We start from the raw sequence: 21,925 nt of genomic DNA, 5'->3' as shown, positions 1-21,925 counted from the left end.
TGTTGTCAATTGATTTTTAAATTTTTTTTTCTAATGTTATAAACAATAAACTAAAACTGGAAACAAAATACTTTGAAAATATTTTATTTGTATTAATAAATAAATTATACAATTAGAATAAACTAATTAGATATTTTTTATGGTTATAAAAAATTAATATTATTAAGTAATTAAATTATCAATTTGTATTATATAATGTGATAATTTATGTGCAATATTTTTAATAAAGATAATTAACACTTATTAGTTAATAATATATAATAGTATATATAGTCTATACATGTTTTTTTTTAATCTAATTGGGGTCTATTGTATAATATACAATAAATAACAATGAATTATGCAATCAATTGTCTATAATATCAAATTATAAGATTATTTGTGACAAAATTACATATCTTGAAACACAAGGACTAACAGTTGTTCAACAATTAAAAGTTATTGAAGATTTTGATAATACACTAAAAGATGATTATTTAGAAAAACTCAATTAATCATTATATATAACAATGAGTGCAATTACACCATATAAATGATATTAACAAATATGATAATTATATTTTTTAGATAATTTTTCTAATTTAATTTCTTTAATTTAAAATCTTGCTAATGAGTCATAATCTAAAAAAATATAATTATCATATTTATTAATATCACTTATCTATGGTGTAATTGCTGTTATATATATTAACTATAAGTTATAGGTTTTTTAATAGTATATAAACCAGATCAATTTGCCCAATAAAAATTCAATTTAAATAATTATTAATAGATTTATTGTTTATTAGTATTATTAATACTATTATTATTAAACCATGAATTTTGTAGTCAATATATGCTGTCTGTTGGCTATCGGCACTATCATTGGTTTAGTGTCTTCACTATCCATTTATGAGCGCCTGTATGCAGATATCGATGCTCTGGATTCACCCATTGAAAGTTGTTTGTATAAACTCAATCTAAGAGCTGTCTATTGCGTCCTAAATGCACTGTCCGATTGGGGTATACCTATCGACAAACCAATTGATTCAAAATCGCGAAAAGGTTGTTGTGCTGCTTATGAAGTATTTGATTGTCTTATAGAGGCAGCAGATGTTAGTATAGCTTTAGTTTAATTTTATTTTTTTGAATAATTTTATTATTGTTTTATTATTTAATTAATATTAATTATAACAGCAATTATGTACTACCGATGAAAGTCAAGTGTTTGATAAATTCATTAGCGATGCCATTGTTGACGAACAACGGGTAAACTGTACGGCATATCCCTATCACTCGGATATTTGTTCACTAAATACAACGGCTATTGAGTATTAACTCTAAGATAATTATAATTAAATTTATAAATACTAATAAAAATAATGTTTTAAAAAAATAAATAAATATGATTTGCATATAACTGTGTTTTTTTTTTATTATGACCATGATCTCATTTTTACCCAATATATTATTTATAATTATATTAAATGCATTTTTTTGAAGTTTTAAATCAATTTACATCAAAAAATTTACAATGGTTAATTTATATTTGTAAATTTTTTTTAAATATATAAAAATCATATTAACTACTATTTTACTAATAAAATTATTTGACTTGCTCATTTTAAAATAATACCCGTATTCATTAAAATTTAAAAAATTTAGACACCCGTTAATTGTTAATGTGTAGTCAGAAATATTAATTTAAATTAAAAATATTACAAAATTAAATAAAATATAATAAAAAAATAAATTTATATTATTCCTTATTAAAAAAAACTGTAATTTATAATAAATTACAAAATATAATATAATAATTGTATAAATTTTTATATTATTAGGTGATACAAAATAATCAATAGAAATATATTTCAATATTGTTATTAATCCGATCTAAATTATAAAAAATTAAACTATTGATTTGATTATGATCATTTTTACAAATATTATTATTATTATTGTTTTAATTTTATTATTATATATTGATAGGTCAAACAAATTGATAAAAAAATAAAACATTTATACTTAAATAATAATATTATTAAAAAAAATTATATATTAAATATTAAATAAATATAATATCAAATTATATTTGTTTAATTAAAATATAATAATTAAATAATAATAATAATATAATTATCAAATGAATAGTTTAAATTGCTATTAAAGATCACTAAGAATAAGGCAATATGTAATAAAAAATATTACTATTTTTTATATAAATATTAAAATAATTTTTCTATTAATTTTATATTATTGTTTGTTTAATTTTATAATAAATTTATTTATTTTTCAAATATATGATCTTTTAATAGATTATTCAATCAATTATAATAAGCTATTATAAATTACTTTTTTGGTTTGCAAAAATATAATAATATATTTAATAATTAAATTAATTACAATTACATTATTTATTTACTTATAAGATAATATAATTCAATTTTTATTAAAATTTTTTAATTAATTTATCGGATCATAATATATATTAATTTTTAGAAATATATAAATCAATATATATTACACTATTATTTTGAAAAAAACTAATTAGATATTAAAAAATCAATATTATTAAGTAATTGAATTATCAATTTGTATTATATAATGTGATAATTTATGTGCAATATTTTTAATAAAGATAATTAACATTTAATAGTTATATCTATACATGTGTCTAAAAATGTTTATTTTGAATCTATAGGGGGTCTATTGTATAATATACAATAAATAACAATGAATTGTATTGTCTATAATATCAAATTATAAGATTATTTGTGACAAAAAATTACATATCTTGAAACACAAGGACTAACAGTATATATTTTTTTGATTGAAACTGAGATAACGTTTTGCATGGCTATTACATATTGTATATGTTTTGCTGAGAAAGTGTTATATATATAACAATGAGTGCAATTACACCATATAAATGATATTAACAAATAAGATAATTATATTTTTAGATAATTTTTTATCTTGCTAATGAGTCATCTAAAAAAATATAATTATCATATTTTTATATCACTTATCTATGGTGTAATTGCACTCATTGTTATATATATATTAATTATAAGTTATAGGTTTTTTAATAGTATATAAACCAGATCAATTTGCCTGATAAAAATTCAATTTCAATAATTATTAAATTATTAGTAGATTTATTGTTTATTAGTATTATTAATAGTATTATTATTAAACAATGAATTTTGTAGTCAATATATGCTGTCTGTTGGCCATCGGCTCTATCATTGGTTTAGTGTCTTCACTATCCATTTATGAGCGCCTGTATGCAGATATCGATGCTCTGGATTCACCCATTGAAAATTGTTTGCTTAAAATCAATCTAACTGCTGTCTATTGTGTCCTAAATGCACTGTCCGATTGGGGTATACCTATCGACAAACCAATTGATTCAAAATCGCGAAAAGGTTGTTGTGCTGCTTATGAAGTATTTGATTGTCTTATAGAGGCAGCAGATGTTAGTATAGATTTATTTTTTGAATAATTTTATTATTGTTTTATTTTTAATTTTTAATTAATTATAACAGCAATTATGTACTACCGATGAAAGTCAAATGTTTGATAAATTCATTAGAGATGCCATTGTTGACGAACAACTGGTAAACTGTACGGCATATCCCTATCACTCGGATATTTGTTCATTAAATGCTACGATTATTGACTTGAATTAACTCTAATATATTTATAACTAATTATTACTTTTAAAAATATCTTATTTTTATGTAACAGTACTAAAATTATTATAAAAATTACTATTATTTTATAATCAGTTGTCAATTGATTTTTAAATTTTTTTTTCTAATGTTATAAACAATAAACTAAAACTGGAAATAAAATACTTTGAAAATATTTTATTTGTATTAATAAATAAATTATACACTAGTTTATTGTCTTATAGAAATTATTTTACTTATTAATAAATGAATAACTATTTTATTTAAATTGTTAATTCATATTTTTTTCCGAAAAAATAACAATTTTATAATTTGGTTATTATTTCACTAAACTAATGGGTATTATTTAATTACAAAAAAATAAGTTATTATATAAAAATTTTCAATCATGATTAATTAATAAAAAATAATAACATTTTAATGCAATAACCAAAACAATTGAAATCACTAAAACATACAATTATATTCAATAATATGGTAACTATAATAATAATAATAATTTACTAGTACTGTACATAATTAATTAATTAGAAAATTTTAGATTTATTAATTATATTTTATAATAATAACCATATATTTTTTTTAATATCTGACAATTAAAAGATTTAAATTAAAATAATTACAAATACTTTTTAAAATAAACTTTGTTGTAATTTCCGTTACTATAAAATATATCATAATTTATTAACTAATTTTATTTTTGTGAAATGAAACTGTAATCTGATAATTATATATAAAATATATAGTTATTAATAATAATCTTATAAATTACTAAATTATAGAGTGATCCAAAAATATCAATAGTTAACATTTATATATAGTTTAGTTTATATTAAAAATGTTAATAAAAAAATATTTACTAATAGTTAGCTAGCTATTAACTTATCAATATTAATTACTGAATTTCTTGATTGTTTTGAAATAAAAATAAAACTATTGATATGACCATGATCACTTTTTTGTACAATATATTATTTATAATTACATTAAATGCATTTTTTAAAAGTTTTATTTGCCATTTTCTTGCCTACCCCCAACTTTTTTTGCCTACCCCTGCCTACCCTAATACTTTGCCTACCTAAATATACTAAGATTCATATATTATTATTTTAATTATTAAATTATTATTATTAGGCAGGGGTAGGCAAAAATATTAGGGGTAGGCAGGGTAAGCGGATAACAACCAACCATATATATTACAATATTATTTTGAAAAAAAAACTAATAATATATATATTTTTTTATGATTATAAAAAAATCAATAATATTAAGTAATTTAATTATCAGTTTTTATTGTCTAATGTGATAATTTATATGCAATATTTTTAATAAAGATAATATATAGTTAATAATCAGTTAATAATATATAATAATTATATCTATACATGTGTTAAAATTTTCTTTAGAATCTAAAGAGGGGTCTATTGTATATGTTTTGTTGAAAAAGTTTTTTTATATTTATATAACAATGAGTGCAATTACACCATAGATAAGTGATATTAATAAATATGATAATTATATTTTTTAGATTATGACTCATTAGCAAGATAAAAAAATTGTTATTAGTTTTTTTAATAGTATATAACTCAGATCAATTTGCACAATAAAAATTCAATTTAAAAATTACTAAATTATTAGCAGATTTATTGTCTATAAGTATTATTAATAGTATTATTATTAAGCCATGAATTTTGTATTCAATATATGCTGTCTGTTGGCCATCGGCTCTATCATTGGTTTAGTGTCTTCACTATCCATTTATGAGCGCCTGTATGCAGATATCGATGCTCTGGATTCACCCATTGAAATTTGTTTGTATAAACTCAATCTAAGAGCTGTCTATTGCGTCCTAAATGCACTGTCCGATTGGGGTATACCTATCGACAAACCAATTGATTCAAAATCGCGAAAAGGTTGTTGTGCTGCTTATGAAGTATTTGATTGTCTTATAGAGGCAGCAGATGTTAGTATAGATTTAGTTTTTTAATAATTTTATTATTGTTTTATTTTTAATTTTGTATTAATATTAATTATAACAGCAATTATGTACTACCGATGAAAGTCAAATGTTTGATAAATTCATTAGAGATGCCATTGTTGACGAACAACGGGTAAACTGTACGGCATATTTCTATCACTCGGATATTTGTTCACTAAATGCTACGATTATTGACTTGAATTAACTCTAATATATTTATAACTAATTATTACTTTTAAAAATATCTAATTTTTATGTAACAATACTAAAATTACTATAAAAATTACTATTATTTTATAATCTGTTAAAAAAAATTACTATTGAAAACCCCCAAAAAGAATAATATAACTTTTAACTGGAATTTTTAAAAAATTGTTATTTTGTTTATTTTAAATTACTATTATTTTATAATATAATCTGTTGTCAATTGATTTTATAAAAAAAAATTCTAATGTTAAAAACAATAAACTAAAACTGTAAACATAAAAATCTTTGAGAATGTTTTATTTGTATTAATAAATAAATTAATTTAAATTGTTAATTCATATTTTTTTAGTAAAAAAATTAACAATTTTATAATTTGTTTATTATTTCACTAAACTAATGAATATTATTTAATTAAAAAAAATAAGTTATTATATAAAAATTTTCAATTATCATTACTTTAAACTTTAAATTAAAATAATTACAAATACTTTTTAAAAAACTTTGTTGTAATAATTTCCGGTAGTATAAAATATATCATAATTTATTAAATAATTTTATTTTTGTGAAATGAAACTGTAATCTGATAATTATATATAAAATATATAGTTATTAATAATAATATTATAAATAACTAAAGTATAGAGTGATCCAAAAATATCAATAGATAAAATTTATATATAGTTTAGTTTATATTAAAAATGTTAATAAAAAATATTTACTAATTATTAGCTAGCTATTAACTAATCAATATCAATAACTAAATTATTTGATTGTCTTGAAATAAAAAAATAAAACTATTGATATGACCATGATCACTTTTTTGTACAATATATAATTTATAATTATATTAAATGCATTTTTTGAAATATTACTTGCCATTTTCTTGCCTACCCCTTCCTACCTAATTATACTAAGATTCATATATTATTATTTTAATTATTAAATTATTATTATTAGTCAGGGGTAGGCAAAAATATAAAAATATCACAATCTACAATAAAAACTATATATTGCATAAAATGCAATATTATTAGTTAGTGAGCAATATATAAAAATTAGATTTTAACAAAAATATAAATAAACATCATTTAAAAAACGTAAATTTGCAATTTATTTAATTTTTAAAATATTAAACTTATTATTATAGTGTTAGAAACACAAAACAAAAATTGCCAATTGGTAATTTATTTATTTTGGGGTAAAATTTTATTAGTAATTTTCATAATTTACAAATTAATTATAAATATATTATTATTATTATGCAATATCGGTAGCATTTAGTTAACAAATATCCGAGTGATAGGAATATGCCGTACAGTTTACCCGTTGTTCGTCAACAATGGCATCGCTAATGAATTTATCAAACACTTTGATCTCATCGGTAGTACATAATTGCTGTTAAAAAAAATAATAATAATAATAATTGAATCGGTTACCGATGAACTGAAACTGATTGTCAGAGACTGTCTGAATAAAATCGATAGATATCCACAAATGGCGTAAATTTAATTTAATTACTGATATATATATATATATATATATATATATATATATAGATATTTTTGAATGTTTGAATTATATTATTTTCTAAATAGTACTATTAGTAATAATTAGTATTTTTAAACAATACTTTTTATAAAAAAAAATAATAATTAATTTTTACCTCCTATTTTAAACAGTAAAATATTTTTGGATGAAACCCTGGAGTTTATTTGCAAAGCTAATCGCAAGTGTAAAAAATATGTCAGACATTTTATTAGTGAAGAAAAAATTATGAATGTAAACAACGATGATTTTGTCAAAATGACCAAGTACGTTTTTTATAAATTTAAAAAAATTAAAAAAAATTATTAGTATTATTACCGTATATATATATGTATATTAATTTTAAACTTTCTCTCTCTCTCTCTCTCTCTCTCTCTCTTAAAAAACTTAGATCCGATGTTTTAACATTGATATCGGCCCAGAAAGTCAAACCGGGTAGTGGTACAGGTAGTGGTGGTGGTGGTGCTAGAAGTGGCCCAGTAGCTCAAAATAATCAACAATCCCAACAACAACAACAACAACAAGCTGCTAATAATGTCAACAATAATTTTAACTGATTATAACTGATGGCGATTGTGATGATGCCAGTGGTGCCAGTGATCTGGGACTGGATCAGTGCTCAAACTATATGGACAGTCAGATCGATGAAGTGAAAAACAAAGTCCTATATATTGATATTGAGAAAAACGTTCAAGTTAGTTTTTTGTTATCTATTATTAAAATTATTTTTGCTATTTAATAGTTAATGTTAAGATTTTTAAAAAATTATATATATATATGTATTTAAAAAGGGATCGTCTACCGAAAATTTGTATACTAGAGCTTATCGATCGGACCAATGATTTTATATCTACCCGACTGTCCGATCAAATACGTGATAAATACCAGTCCATCGATGACATACTGGGCCGCGACGCCAATGAAGAGCTGAGACGCGATTTGGAGACACAACACAAACAATATAAAGAGGCCATCGATATCATCAATAAATGCCAAACAGCGACATAAAAGGACAGTCGTTTATATATATATATATTTTAAACATTTTAAATAATTTTCTTAACAAATTTTGTTGACATTTATTTAACTATTTCTGTTAATTTATATTTTTTGTTAAAGATATTATAATTTAAATATAGATTAAATTAGAAAAAATACTAATGTTCATGACCTTACTATAAAAATTTAATCAAAATTTTTATTTACATAAAATACTTTAATATCGGTATAAATTACAGTTATTGTTTGTAATTTTTGTTCATGTATAAAACATTTTTATTATTAAATAAATAATTTTATTATCATATTAAATAATTTATTAAATAGAAAATCTATTGTACAAAAATTTAATTGAATTATAAATATTATTCACAAAAAAATAAACTAAACAAATAAATATCACAACTATTTTTTTTTGCTTTTTGCAACTATTCAAACAATACTTGAAAAATTAAGTTTAATTCAAATAATTAATAATTAAATAAAAATAAATTTTAAATTACTTTTTTTTAAAAAATATAACTAAAAAAATGATGTTCATATTTAAATCAATAGATTGTTTGTATTATAACAACTGGTAATACCTTTAAAAAAGTCTACTTTTTTAAATTTTTTTATAACTATTTCTAGTTTTCAAACTACATACACAACAACACAAACACATTCAAACCTACTATTATTAATGAAATTGTCTATTGATTTATCGGAACACCATTAGTATTGAAATAATATAAATTATATATATGACTAAAATTTCATTTTATTATATAAATTACAGTTTTTTTTATTAAAAAAAATTTTTTTAAGCATAGTATAACAATTTATATATATTGTCAAAAGTATTATAGGTATATATATATATATATATATATATAATGTATTTAACAAAATATTTATAATTTTTTATACTATATATATATAATAAAAAACTAAATATTATTTTAATATACATTTAAAAGTTTAATAACAATAGATATTTGATTTCATTGACATTAATTAATTAAGTTTTGCATTATTTTTATTATTATTATTTTTTTTAAATAAGTATTTATTTTATTTATAATACAATAATTAATTAAAAATTTTATAATTAAATTAGTTTTAAATATAAATATATAATAAAAAAAATGATGTTCATTAATCAAATCAATAGACTTTATTATTATTATTATTATTATCTATTATTGCAATTAAAAAGTATATTTTTTATTATTAGCAACAATTACTATAGTTTTATCAACCATTTTGTCCAAATTGTCTATTGATTTATCGGATCACCATTAATGTTAAAATCAATATAAAGTTTATATATAACTATAATTTTATTTAATTGATTAAATTACAGTTTGTATAGTAGTCTAAGTATCAAATAATATTAGTTGACTTAAACAATGTAATACTAATATAATTTTTAAAAAATAAATTAATTTTTAATTTTTTAATAATTGACATAATAATTATGTTATATAAGTTAGAAATTATTTATTAATATAAATTTTTTTTCTAATTATTTTATTTTGTTTAGTTAATAACTTTTAATGTTATAATAAATTAAATCTAATTTTAATAATTTTTTTTCTTTAAAGTAATTAAATAAAAATTTAAATAAAATAATTATATACTTTTCAAAAAATATTAAAATTGATGTTCATTTTGTTCAAATCAATAAACTTTGTTATTATTGTTTGCATTATTGCATTAATCAAATTACAGTAAATAAATATATCTTTATTTACTATAAAAGTGCAATAAATTGTCAATTTTTTAAAACAATTGTCTATTGATTAATCGGAACACCATTAATATTATTGTAGTATATAATTATTTATATAATTGAAATTTTATTTAATTGTAATAATTACAGTTTATATATTTTATTTAAAAATAATATTAATATAATGTAGTAAATAATTTTTAATTTTTTTAGAAAATTCAGTAATAGTTTTTATTTTTAATTAGAGATTGTTTTATCAAAAAAAATATAATTAATAAATAAAATTTCTATTATTATTTTATTTTCTAAATATTTATTATTTGAAATATATTATAAATTACAATCATTTAAAAAATATATATGTTTGACCATTATCATATAGATATTTAACAATTAATGACATAATATTTTTTTTATATATATAAACATAATCAATGATAAATAAAATACACTAATATATTAAATTATTTTACTTCCATTAAATATCAATTATATTTTAAGCAAAAATTAGCTAAAAATATATTTACTTTACTATTTGGTTATTTTTCGTATGTAAACTTATAGTAATATTATGTTACAAATTACTTATTTAAATATTATATGTTTTGATTTATTTAAAAAAAATAATACTGAACTTTATTAATATTAATATCTTTATTATATAAGAAATAAAATTAAAATAATTATATAGTTAAAAAAATTATTAAAAATTGTATTCATTTAATTTTAATTATATTGTTTTTAATTATATCATTATTTTATCTTATTTTTATACCCTAATATTATTATTAATATTTATAAATTTAATATTTTTTAAATTTATTTTAGTTTTATTTCAACGATAATCTTATAATAATATACTATAAATTACAAGTAATTATTATTTTTTTAGTTTGACAATTTTTGACATTTTTTTTTAATTTAATAATTAACACTATATAAGTTTTTTTTAACAGTATATGTATTTTTTTAAATATAAACACAATCAAGGTCAATTAAATTATATTTCATTCAACTAAACAAATAAGATATAGTATTTTATTTCTACATATATTTTGTTAATTAATTTGATAGAAAAAAAACAATTATTCAGGAAAAACATAAAACGGAAATTATAATAAATATGCGTATAATAACAAAAATATATATATAATAATTATATTATAGTACTGTATATAACATTATATCAAATAGATATAAATCAATGTAATATAATATTTAGTAAAGTAAAAAAACACAAAATATTCATTGAAATTATATCATATATAATAATAATATTATTATTATATATTTATAATATTAATATAACATAATATACTCGTACATACAGTTATAATGAATATTTATATTTTTTTAAAAATCACTAACTATTTTTGAATATTAATTTACAACATATGATACATTTATTAAATTATAGCAAATTCATAAAAATTTAATAATAATAATAATATTCAAATACATGTTATTAGATTACTATTCAAAAATATTTGAGAGACACAAATGTCATATGAAACCTAATATAACTGTATTATTAATAATAACTATTTTTATATTACTAATATTGTTAATAATATTATTATTTTATTTTAAAATTACTTTTAGACAAAACTAAATTGATATTCAATACACACACAATTTTTTTTTTAAATCATACAATTTTGTCAATTGCACTGGGAGTTAGTTAACTACCAGTGCTTTGCCAACAACTTTAATACTGTGAACATAATGGTCAGCAAATACTTATCGGCCGGCATCGGTTTGGTCTATAAACCGGCAACAATTGGCGCCTCCTATAAGGCCCACCATGATGACAATGGCATCAACAATGGTAAAGTTTATCTTATGTCTACCACTACCAGCAGCAGCAGCAATAGTACCAGTAGTCGGGTTAAGGCTATCAAACGGTCAGTGCTAAGCTCATGGCGACCGATACTCATTACACTGTTGATGATCAAACTGGCCCTGGCAATAGTATTCATACTGTTTCTGATAACCAGTTGTGCTGGTGGTGGTGGTGGTGGTAATGGCAATGATGTTGATCCGTCATCATCATCATCATCAGCTACCAGTGCCGAGTATAACAGTCAACGCATTTCAATAATTAAGAGTGATTACGATAGTTTGGCCGAAAAACTGTTTATGACTACTACTACTACAAATACTACTGGAGATGTCTACACTACTGGTGACACTCATACCGTTACCAATACTACCACCAACACCGGCATCAGTAGTACCACTGCAAACACAATAGACAGACAAACAGTTAGCAATCCAAACCCGACCACTACAAGCACAACCACCACCGCCAGTACTACTACCCCGACCACCACTATCACCACCAGTGCTGTTACTACAGCACCGCCGGTCAGCAGCACTCACCTACTGATAACAGTAGTTATACTAAATGCCAGTGTCCCGCAAATGGATCGTACAATGTTTTCCTCGCGTGCCGATGCCTATGTCGTACTACAGGTACTCGAGGGCACCCGTTTGCGATGGTTAGGCCAATCGCCGCCAGCGTACAACACGCGCAATCCTCGCTGGAATCACGCCATCGTACACGAGGCACGTGTGGCACGCGATTCGCTACTAGAGTTTGAACTGTTCGATCGCGACAAATACAATGCCGACGAACCGATTGGCAAAGTCTATGTCCATATGGCCAACGTGTTGGCCGCCGGCCCGCTCGGCAACGGTCGAGCCACGAGCTCGGAGTTTTCGTCCGGTCGTCTATGGTATGCGATTAGCTGGCGGGAGGCGCCCGCGCCGCCTACCAGTCGTTAATGATATATTAATTATTGATGATTAATAGTATTCAGTAGTTTATATATATATATAGCTTATTGTTATTTTAGATTTTTTTAGTTTTATACTCAATAATTTTATTATTATTAATATATTATATTTCTTTTAAAAAATTGTAAATTTATATTTATTAAAAATAATACATTTAAAAAAAATTATTTTCAACTTAGAAATAATAAATTTTCATGAGTTGAATGCTTGTTATATTTTTATTAATAAATAAAAATTTTCAGATTATTATATTAATTATTTATAAATTAATGCTAACTTGTAAGTTAAATATTTTTTTGTCATTTTATTACACTATATTATTTTATTTGTTTATTATTAAAAATTTATTTAATATAGAAATAATTAAAATTCAATTATAATAAACTATTTTATATTACATTTTGATTCTCAATTGAGAATTCAAACTTGAGAATCAAATAAAATAACAATAAAATAGTTTAGTATAATTTAATTAGGTTATTCCTATATTAAATAAATATATCATATTTTATTTTATTTAAGATTATTTTGATTTGTATATTTATCAAATTAATTTTTTTAAAAACAATTTTAAAATTAAATTTGTAATTTAATTTTAGTCTGGTTATTTTTAAAAAAAACAAATGTTTATTTATTATTTTGATTTTTTATTACTAAATAATAATTTTATTGCTAATAATGTTCTTATTTAAGAATAAATTATTTATTATAATATTTTGTTTTTGTTTAATTATATTATTAGTATTTGATTGTATATTAAAAAGTATTAAATAATTAATATAATATAATATTTCTTATAATATATTTAATATTTAATAGTTTAATAATTAATTGATTGTATTGTAATATTATATTATATAGCTTAAATGAGTTTATAAAATTTAATAATACTTTATTATATATAGTTATTTATAACTTTATTAAACTTTATAATTATAATAAATTCCTAAATTATTAAATAAAATCTCATATGACTTGTTAGTGAATAATCTTATAAATCAATTTGATTATACTAAATAATTATTACAGAAATTTATATATAAAAATTTTTGTTATTTATTAATTACTAACAGTACAATTGCACTAACATTTAATTGTGATTATTATGCATTTTTTTTAAATATAAGTATTATATATACTATATTGTATATACTCTATTATGTAGTTATATATAATTTATATATAGACATTTTGTTAGCACATAATTTTTATAATAATTTGTGTCTATAAATTTAATTTACATTGAATTAATAAATTAAATTTTTGTATTTTTTTTTGTCTAGACTATATGCAATCTATTTATGATACAGCTAATTGTAAAATTGGCCTAGGTAGTTGTTGTAAATATTGTGTATTAAATAATTGTCTATCATGTGGATGTAATACTAATAAAAAATGTATTTATATTAAAGAAAAATAAATTATTATATTTTTTTAATAAAGTAAACCAATTTATAAAATAAAATTTAATTTATAATATCTATATATATAGTATTTTAATAATATCATAGTAATAAAAAATAATTATAAGTTAACCAAAAATCAAAAGTTAATTAAAAACTATAATTTTAGTCTAGTTTTTAACTATTTATTTTTAATTTTATAACTTATGACTAGTGTCTTGATTTCCAACTAAAAAAATTATTTTGTCGGTTCAACGCTTATAACTGGGACTTAGTATGTCCACCGAAGTTGACAAGTGGACGCTATTTCCGAAATTTTATTATAACTATAAATAACTATTTGTTGGGTTAGCAACTATAAAAACTTATAAATAATTATTTCATTGATTTTGAAAAATATAAGCATTAAATTGTAAAATATTGCACAAATATATTTAAAAACAAAAAGTAATAGTTATATAAATTATATAAAATGTGTAAACTGTTATTAACTAATATTACTTTTTTAACAATAGAAATAATTAGTTGTTTTATATAAATCATTTTTGTAAATATGCTGAAAACAAGTGAATTATATATCAGTTGAAATATTTATAAGAAAATAAATAACTATTTCAATAACTATTTGGCTTTTTTGGCAACTATATACAACTATTTAATACATTTTAAATAACTATTTTAACAACTATTTGACTTTTTTAGCAACTATTATAACAACTATTTAATAGAGTATAAAAAATTATTAATCAATACACTACTTATGACTATATGAAAATAATAAAAATTTTTATATAAATAATCTTTTAAAAAATTAATTATTAAAAATTTTTGTTAAATAAGTATGCAAAACAATAGGTACAAATTTTCTATATAAAAATTATTGCAATATATTACTTATGTTTTCAGCTCATATAATAATATTAATAAATTAAGTTTAAAAAAAACTATTATTATCATATATATAAATTTATTTCCATAAAACGTTATAATCTATGTTAACTATATTTATGTAATTAATATATAAAATAATAGAATATAAGTGTAATTTACAGTTTTTTTTAATAATTATTATTAATAATTTTATTATAATATTATAAATTATTAATAATTATGTTTGATGTTTAATAATAATTTAGTAAATAATACAAATGAAATTTTTTTAATTAACTATTTAATTTAATTATCTAACAATTATTTACAGGTTTGTAAGTAACCAATAATAGCAATTAATTATAACAGTGACTATTATTTTTGAAATATAGAGATAGTTTGAAAATAAAATTATCATTATTATTATATTTAAAAAAAATAATTTTTATTTTATTTTATATTTTTTCTAAAAATATTATTATCTAGATGGCATTAATGTTTTATTTGCAAAATAAAAGTGTAATGTTGGCATTATTATTATTATGGCAACAATTATTATTATTATTTACAATATATTATAAGTTATATCATTAAACATATGTTTATGTTAGTGCATATAATAATTTTTTTTTTAACAAACAAATAGTACAAACACAACAAATATTTTATTATCTAATATATACAGTACTATAAAGTATGTATTGTAATAGTTATCATGTGATTATTATTATACTGTATTTAAAATAAAATACTAAATCGTAATTAAATGTTTGCATAGTTTATGTTTTTTTTGAATATATATATAATAATTTTTATATATGTAAATTATAAATAAATATTTTAATAATTTTACAAATGAATTATTTGTGATAATAAAAAAAATAATAAATTTTATTTTTATTAAACTATTTTGTATAACATAATTAAATAATTTTTTAGTTAAAAAAATATTAGTTAAATAAATACAAAAAAAAAGTTTTTAAATATTAATTTTTTGTTAATTATTAAATAAATTAAAAAAAATAAAAGTAAGTTTTATTCTTAAAAAAATAATAATAACTTTTATATAACTATTAATATTTGAATAATTTTTTAAAAAAAATAGTTAATCACTGATTCAATGGTAGAAAGTTTAACATCACTTATCCGTAGGTCAGGGCTGACCACTGGCCACAGCACTACATCCCTGTGCCCAACAAATCGCCGCTCGTTTGACCGGTTCGGCGATGACTTAGCCGAAGTCCTACTATCGTATCTGTCGTTTGAGGACCGCTTCCGCTACGAATCGGTAGCCAAACAATGGCAACGACTGGTCTATCGGTCGGTCGGCGAACTGGTTATCGACAAACAGTTTACACAATACCGGATCAGTTGGTATCGATTTGCGGTAATGTTGCGCAAGTGTCAGTACATTAGCCGTATAGTACTGTTGGACGGCGACAACTTTCAAGAGGGTATGTTTGCCGAAATATGCCGACACTGTGACCATTTGCGATCGTTGTGGGTACGCATGAAACGGACGTACAGTCACTATGTACTACCGATTCGCGGCCAAACTATGAACAAGTTTTTCGAAAAGTTTGGCCATCAGTTGGATCGGCTGTCGATAACATTTACCGGCAGTCCAGCGGTCGAGTCAGTATTGGACAGTTGTGTTCGGCAACAATGTTTGCCTCAGATCAGGTCACTGGACATTAACTGTACAAACAATAAGCGAAAGTATCGGTCGCTCGGCTTCTATATGACTGTCAGTAAGGATACCAATGGAGACCTACTATTGCCGGTACTGTCGTTCAAACGGTTGACCGCATTTGACATTATCTACGGCAACGAAGATCGGGCACTGTTCGACCTGTTTGTCGATACATTCGGCCGATCGGTACGGTCGCTGACGATCACGATTGAGGCCACTTGTACTGAGGCATCGACCGTCTCAATGATGGCCGCTATTGGCCGACTCAGGGCACTGGTATCGTTAAAACTGGTATACAATAACAATATACTGATGAGTATCTATGCACCGGATTTCAATGATCGCTCGATTTGCCGGTCGATTGTCCACAACTTGGCCGCCGTTGGCACCAATTGTCCGCTATTGCGGTCACTAACTCTGGATTTGTACTGCAATTGTGATCAACTATTTCGCGAAACTTTCCGAACACTTGTAGCGACATTCACTCAACTGAACCGATTGGACGTACAGTTCGGTACAGGAATATCGGCACTAACCTCACGATCGTTGCGGCCAATGAAACGCCTGTCGTCGGTGACCGTCGATGTCTACTACGGTAATGTTATTACCGATGGTTTTTTCGCCGGCATTGACCGCAATCTACCAAAACTAGAATACTTTTCGGCCAATCGGGTAGACATTGGCGACAAGTCGTTGACTGCACTGTCGCGCGGCCGGTATTTCCGAGACATTCAATGCCATAACGTGGGCCATGAGCTAAGTCAGGAAGCGTTAACCAAGTTTCGGGCCAGTTATCCGATAAGTATGTTCCGAAAGTGGCTCTATCCGTTGCCCTGATATCGCCAGCACCGGGCGTTTATTTTGAATGTAAAAACTTTTTTTTGATAAATAAATAAAATATTAATATTAACTTATATTTATTAATATTATTATTATTATTATTATTATTACTATAATTAATTGCAATAAATGATAATATTGTAGAGAAATTAATTGTTAGTTTTAAATAAATAGAAATTTAATTTACTTTTTACTATTTATTTACTTTTTATGATATTATTAGTTAAATAAATAGTGTATTGAATTATATGTATATGTAATTATTGGTAATTAGCTAATATAATAATTTAACAATTAATGTATTTTAATTAACAGTTAAATAAATAATTTTATATTTATGTATTTTTACTTAAAATATATAATATTTATATCTAAATAATTCAAATTATCATTTTTGAAAAAACTGTATTAAATATTACTTTTATTTTTAATTTTTGTTTAAAAATTATTAAATATAAAATTTTAGTTTTATCTCTTATGATAATCTTATAATAAAATTAGATATTTTTAATATCTTTTTTTTAAAAAAAAAATCTTGAAAATTATGTTTAAATAAATATATTAATTTTTGTATTATTACAATTACGATTAAACTGTATAATTAATAACTATTATTATACCTGTATGTTACTCTCAAATAAACAATTTTAATTAATATTTTTTAATTTATAATATAAATAATATAAATATTTAATTATATTATATCATTAATTTATTAGTATATTCTAATTAAAACTAAAAGCAAACTTATATTTTTTATTTACTTAATTTATTTCTGAATATTTCATATGAATAACTGTAAAAATATCTATTTTATTTAAAGTTTGGTTTAGAAATTATTTTTAACTTAATTAATTAGCTCAACATTAATTAGATTACAAAATAAAAGGTATTTTTTATTAAAATTAAATTAATTACAAACATTTTTAAAACAAATTTTAAAATATATATTTAAGTAAATATTTGAATTACAATAAAAAATTAGTTTTATTAAAAAATATTATTAAAATTTATATATATTTAATTTATTTAATATCAATTAAACAATATTCACACAATAGTCATTACAATAACTGTTTTTAGTTTTGATTATGTTTTTTAGTTTTTTAAGTTTTACTTTTATTACAATTAAATGATGCTAATTATTTTTAGCAATTGCTTAATTTATTTTTTTTAAATTGTAGTAATTATTATTTTTTGTTTAATTTACAAAACTTTTTTAACTATAACAAAAATGAATTTAATTTTATATCTAATTAACAGTAGTATAGAAAAATGATAATCAAATAATAATTTAGTTCAAAAATATTATTTACAATATCTTGTGTACACGTGTTTAGATAATTTTTTTTTAAAGTTATAGTATTTGTTGTAATAAATGAATTTTTTTTTTAGTTAATTGCGTGATTTATTATATAAACAATTATAATTATCTTTAAAGAAATTTATTTTATTGTTTTTTATTACAACTTATTTTTTTGCTTTAAATAATAATTAAGTTTTTATTTTAAGTTAAGTAATTATTTTTATTAAATAAAATAAATTAGCTTGCATTTATAAATATTATGATTATATGATTTAGTACAGTATTTTTTTAAAAAAACATATAGTATTGTATTTAAATAGTAAAAGTACAATAACTTTAATATAAAAATGTATTATATTTAGTAAAAGTTGTATAAATGTATATTAAGTATAAAAATTTTTGAATACTATAAATTATATATGTTTTCAAAAGTATATTTTATTTTTAATTTTAAAACAATAATTATTAGAAATATAATTTTATAAACTTAAATAGTAATTAAATTAATTTTTTTAATAATTATTTATATAATAAATTATTAATAAGTAAACATTCAAAACAATTTAATAAATTAGCATAATAATATAAATTAAATTATTGTAATAAAAATTACTATTAGTTTTATCACATAAACTATTAATAGTTTTTAGAGTAATTTTTTTAATAAATTAAAATATTTAAACTTTATGCTAGCTAATTTTTAAAAAAATAAAATAAAATTGATTATTTATATATACAATGTAATTTATAAAAACAGTAACAATATTATTGGTTTAGATATTAGTTGAGATAAACACGTGTAGAAAAAATTGATAATCTATTGAATACTGATTGATAAAAAAATAAAATAAAATTATTGACAGTAATATTTCACAATTTATTTAAAAAAATTTTTACTACAGTATTATACTGTATATTATTTAATCTCAGATTTTTTTTTTAAATGTCTCTATTGACACACATATATAAATATACTATATATCATATTTTAATAGCCAATAACTTTTAATATAAATTATATAAATATATTTTTAAAAATAATTGCTTATCAATAGTCGTTTTACAGGATGTTTATTGTTTAGATGATATAAAAAACTATATATTTTTAATAATAATTTTTGTTGTTTTTGTTATTAATATATATATATATATAAAACTATTGACGTTTATAATGACTTATTAGAGTTTAACCAACAAAAAAAGGCAAAATAAAATTGTTTATTTAAATGTCATTTATATATAAACTGTGAAAATTTTCCATAACTTTTAGAGTTATAAAAAATTTTGTTATTTTTTAAATATATTTGTTAACAAAAAAATAAAGAGTGAAACAAACTTTTATCATTCAATTAGTTATTATTATTATAATACGATTGATTCTCAATAACTTCATATAACTATTTTATAGTTTAATAAATATCATAAATTATTTTATAATAAAGTTTAAAAAAAAAAATTAATAATAATAAAAAAGTTTCTTTTAGTTAGTAAACAATTACTAAACATCAATAGAGTAATGACTTCGCAGATTGACGACGACTACCACCGAAACCGTTACCCGAAATCGTCATCGTTTGACCGGTTCGGCGACGATTTGGCCGCACTATTACTTTCGTACCTTCCGTTTGACGACCGTTTCCGCTACGAGTGTGTCAGCCGACAGTTTCGTCGGGTATGTCACGAGTCGACCGTCGACTTGGATTTTTGTCGCAATTTTTTCCGCTTTCCAATCAATGGCCAATCGTTTGCCCGATTAGTCCGCAAATGCCCGAACCTATTGCGTGTATCGTTTACCGATCCGTATATGTTTGACTCGTCTATGTTGGACGCCGTTGTCGATAACTGTCAATATATCCGTGAATTGCATATCTGTTTGGAACAGTATCTTATGGGTTATGCCCTACCAATTCAGGAGACAGTAATGGACCGATTTTTCGAAAAGTTTGGTCAAAAATTACAAAAAATATCGATTGCATTCAACGATAATCCAGGTATTGAACGATCATTGGACAGACAGTTAGCTAACTGTCCAAAACTGTCTAACGTAGACATCGAATGTTTAACTAATAATAAGTACAAACGAATCGGTTATCTATTGTCGGACGACTTGTCGGTCGGCCGACAATCACGTTCACTGATCAACACATTTGATATGCTATACACTGATCAGGACAGGGATCATATCACTGGGTTTGCCGACAAATTTTGCCATCAATTGCGCTCACTGTCGGTAACCATTGATTTGGAGTGTAAGCACAGATCCATACCGGCATTGATGACCGGTTTGTCACAAATCGTATCCCTCCGGGAGCTGACCATCCGATATCAGACATGTAATCCAAAACAGTATGTCAATAGTCAACTGTGCGCCAGAATAGTAGACGCACTGCCACTGCTGGGAGCCAACTGTCCGCAACTGTCTAGTCTATCGTTACATCTATACAGCGATTCGGACGACATGTTTTGCCAGTCTGTGGCAGCAGTTAACACATACTTTACACGATTGACTCGTTTGCACCTATATTTTGGTGCTGTCCATCAAACACAACTGTCCGCCGAAGATCTGCGAAATCTAAAACTATTGAAACATTTGACTGTTTCGGTAAAATTTGGTAATACTTTAGTTTCGGATAATTTTTTCAAAAATATTGATCAGCATTTCCCGCGACTACAGTCACTGTCTATATCGAGAGCCGACATAAGCACCGATACATTGGACAGTCTGTCACGGCTCAGACATTTTAAAAAAGCTATCATATATTATCTAGGTGATAAATTAGATTATTATGATGATGATGACGATGGTAATAATAATAATACTAATAATAATACTGTAAATAAATTTGTTAATATTTATTCAATGAGCAAGTTTCATAAATGTACTTGGTAATTTTGTA

General features: G+C 21.9%; 2 protein-coding genes across 2 annotated transcripts; both read left to right on the top strand.

The window, feature by feature from the left end:
• The first annotated feature begins 3,167 nt into the window (after window positions 1-3,167).
• On the top strand, window positions 3,168-3,701 carry LOC128951936 (uncharacterized). The gene is made up of 2 exons (XM_054297244.1): window positions 3,168-3,457; window positions 3,528-3,701. The coding sequence occupies exons 1-2, from the start codon at window positions 3,179-3,181 to the stop codon at window positions 3,669-3,671; spliced, it is 423 nt and encodes a 140-aa protein (XP_054153219.1). The 5' UTR covers window positions 3,168-3,178; the 3' UTR covers window positions 3,672-3,701.
• Window positions 3,702-5,358: 1,657 nt separating this feature from the next.
• On the top strand, window positions 5,359-5,857 carry LOC128951500 (uncharacterized). Its single transcript, XM_054296748.1, has 2 exons — window positions 5,359-5,637; window positions 5,714-5,857. Exons 1-2 carry the CDS (start codon window positions 5,359-5,361, stop codon window positions 5,855-5,857), a joined length of 423 nt encoding a protein of 140 aa, XP_054152723.1.
• The last annotated feature ends 16,068 nt before the right edge of the window (window positions 5,858-21,925 follow it).

Source organism: Oppia nitens, unplaced genomic scaffold (genome assembly GCF_028296485.1).
Source record: "Oppia nitens isolate AA-2021 unplaced genomic scaffold, nextdenovo-longstitch-racon4-pilon3 scaffold1_pilon_pilon_pilon, whole genome shotgun sequence".
Lineage (NCBI taxonomy): Eukaryota > Metazoa > Arthropoda > Arachnida > Sarcoptiformes > Oppiidae > Oppia > Oppia nitens.
Note: the sequence above shows the minus strand (reverse complement) of the source record. Positions and strands in the feature narration are given on the sequence as shown.

What these genes read in the sequence shown, in the direction of transcription:
- LOC128951936 (XM_054297244.1), top strand. Translation starts at nt 3,179, where the DNA reads ATGAATTTTGTAGTCAATATATGCTGTCTGTTGGCCATCGGCTCTATC. An exon ending in GTCTTATAGAGGCAGCAGAT is followed by an intron (nt 3,458 to 3,527) that starts GTTAGTATAGAT and finishes TAATTATAACAG; the next exon opens with CAATTATGTACTACCGATGA.
- LOC128951500 (XM_054296748.1), top strand. Translation starts at nt 5,359, where the DNA reads ATGAATTTTGTATTCAATATATGCTGTCTGTTGGCCATCGGCTCTATC. An exon ending in GTCTTATAGAGGCAGCAGAT is followed by an intron (nt 5,638 to 5,713) that starts GTTAGTATAGAT and finishes TAATTATAACAG; the next exon opens with CAATTATGTACTACCGATGA.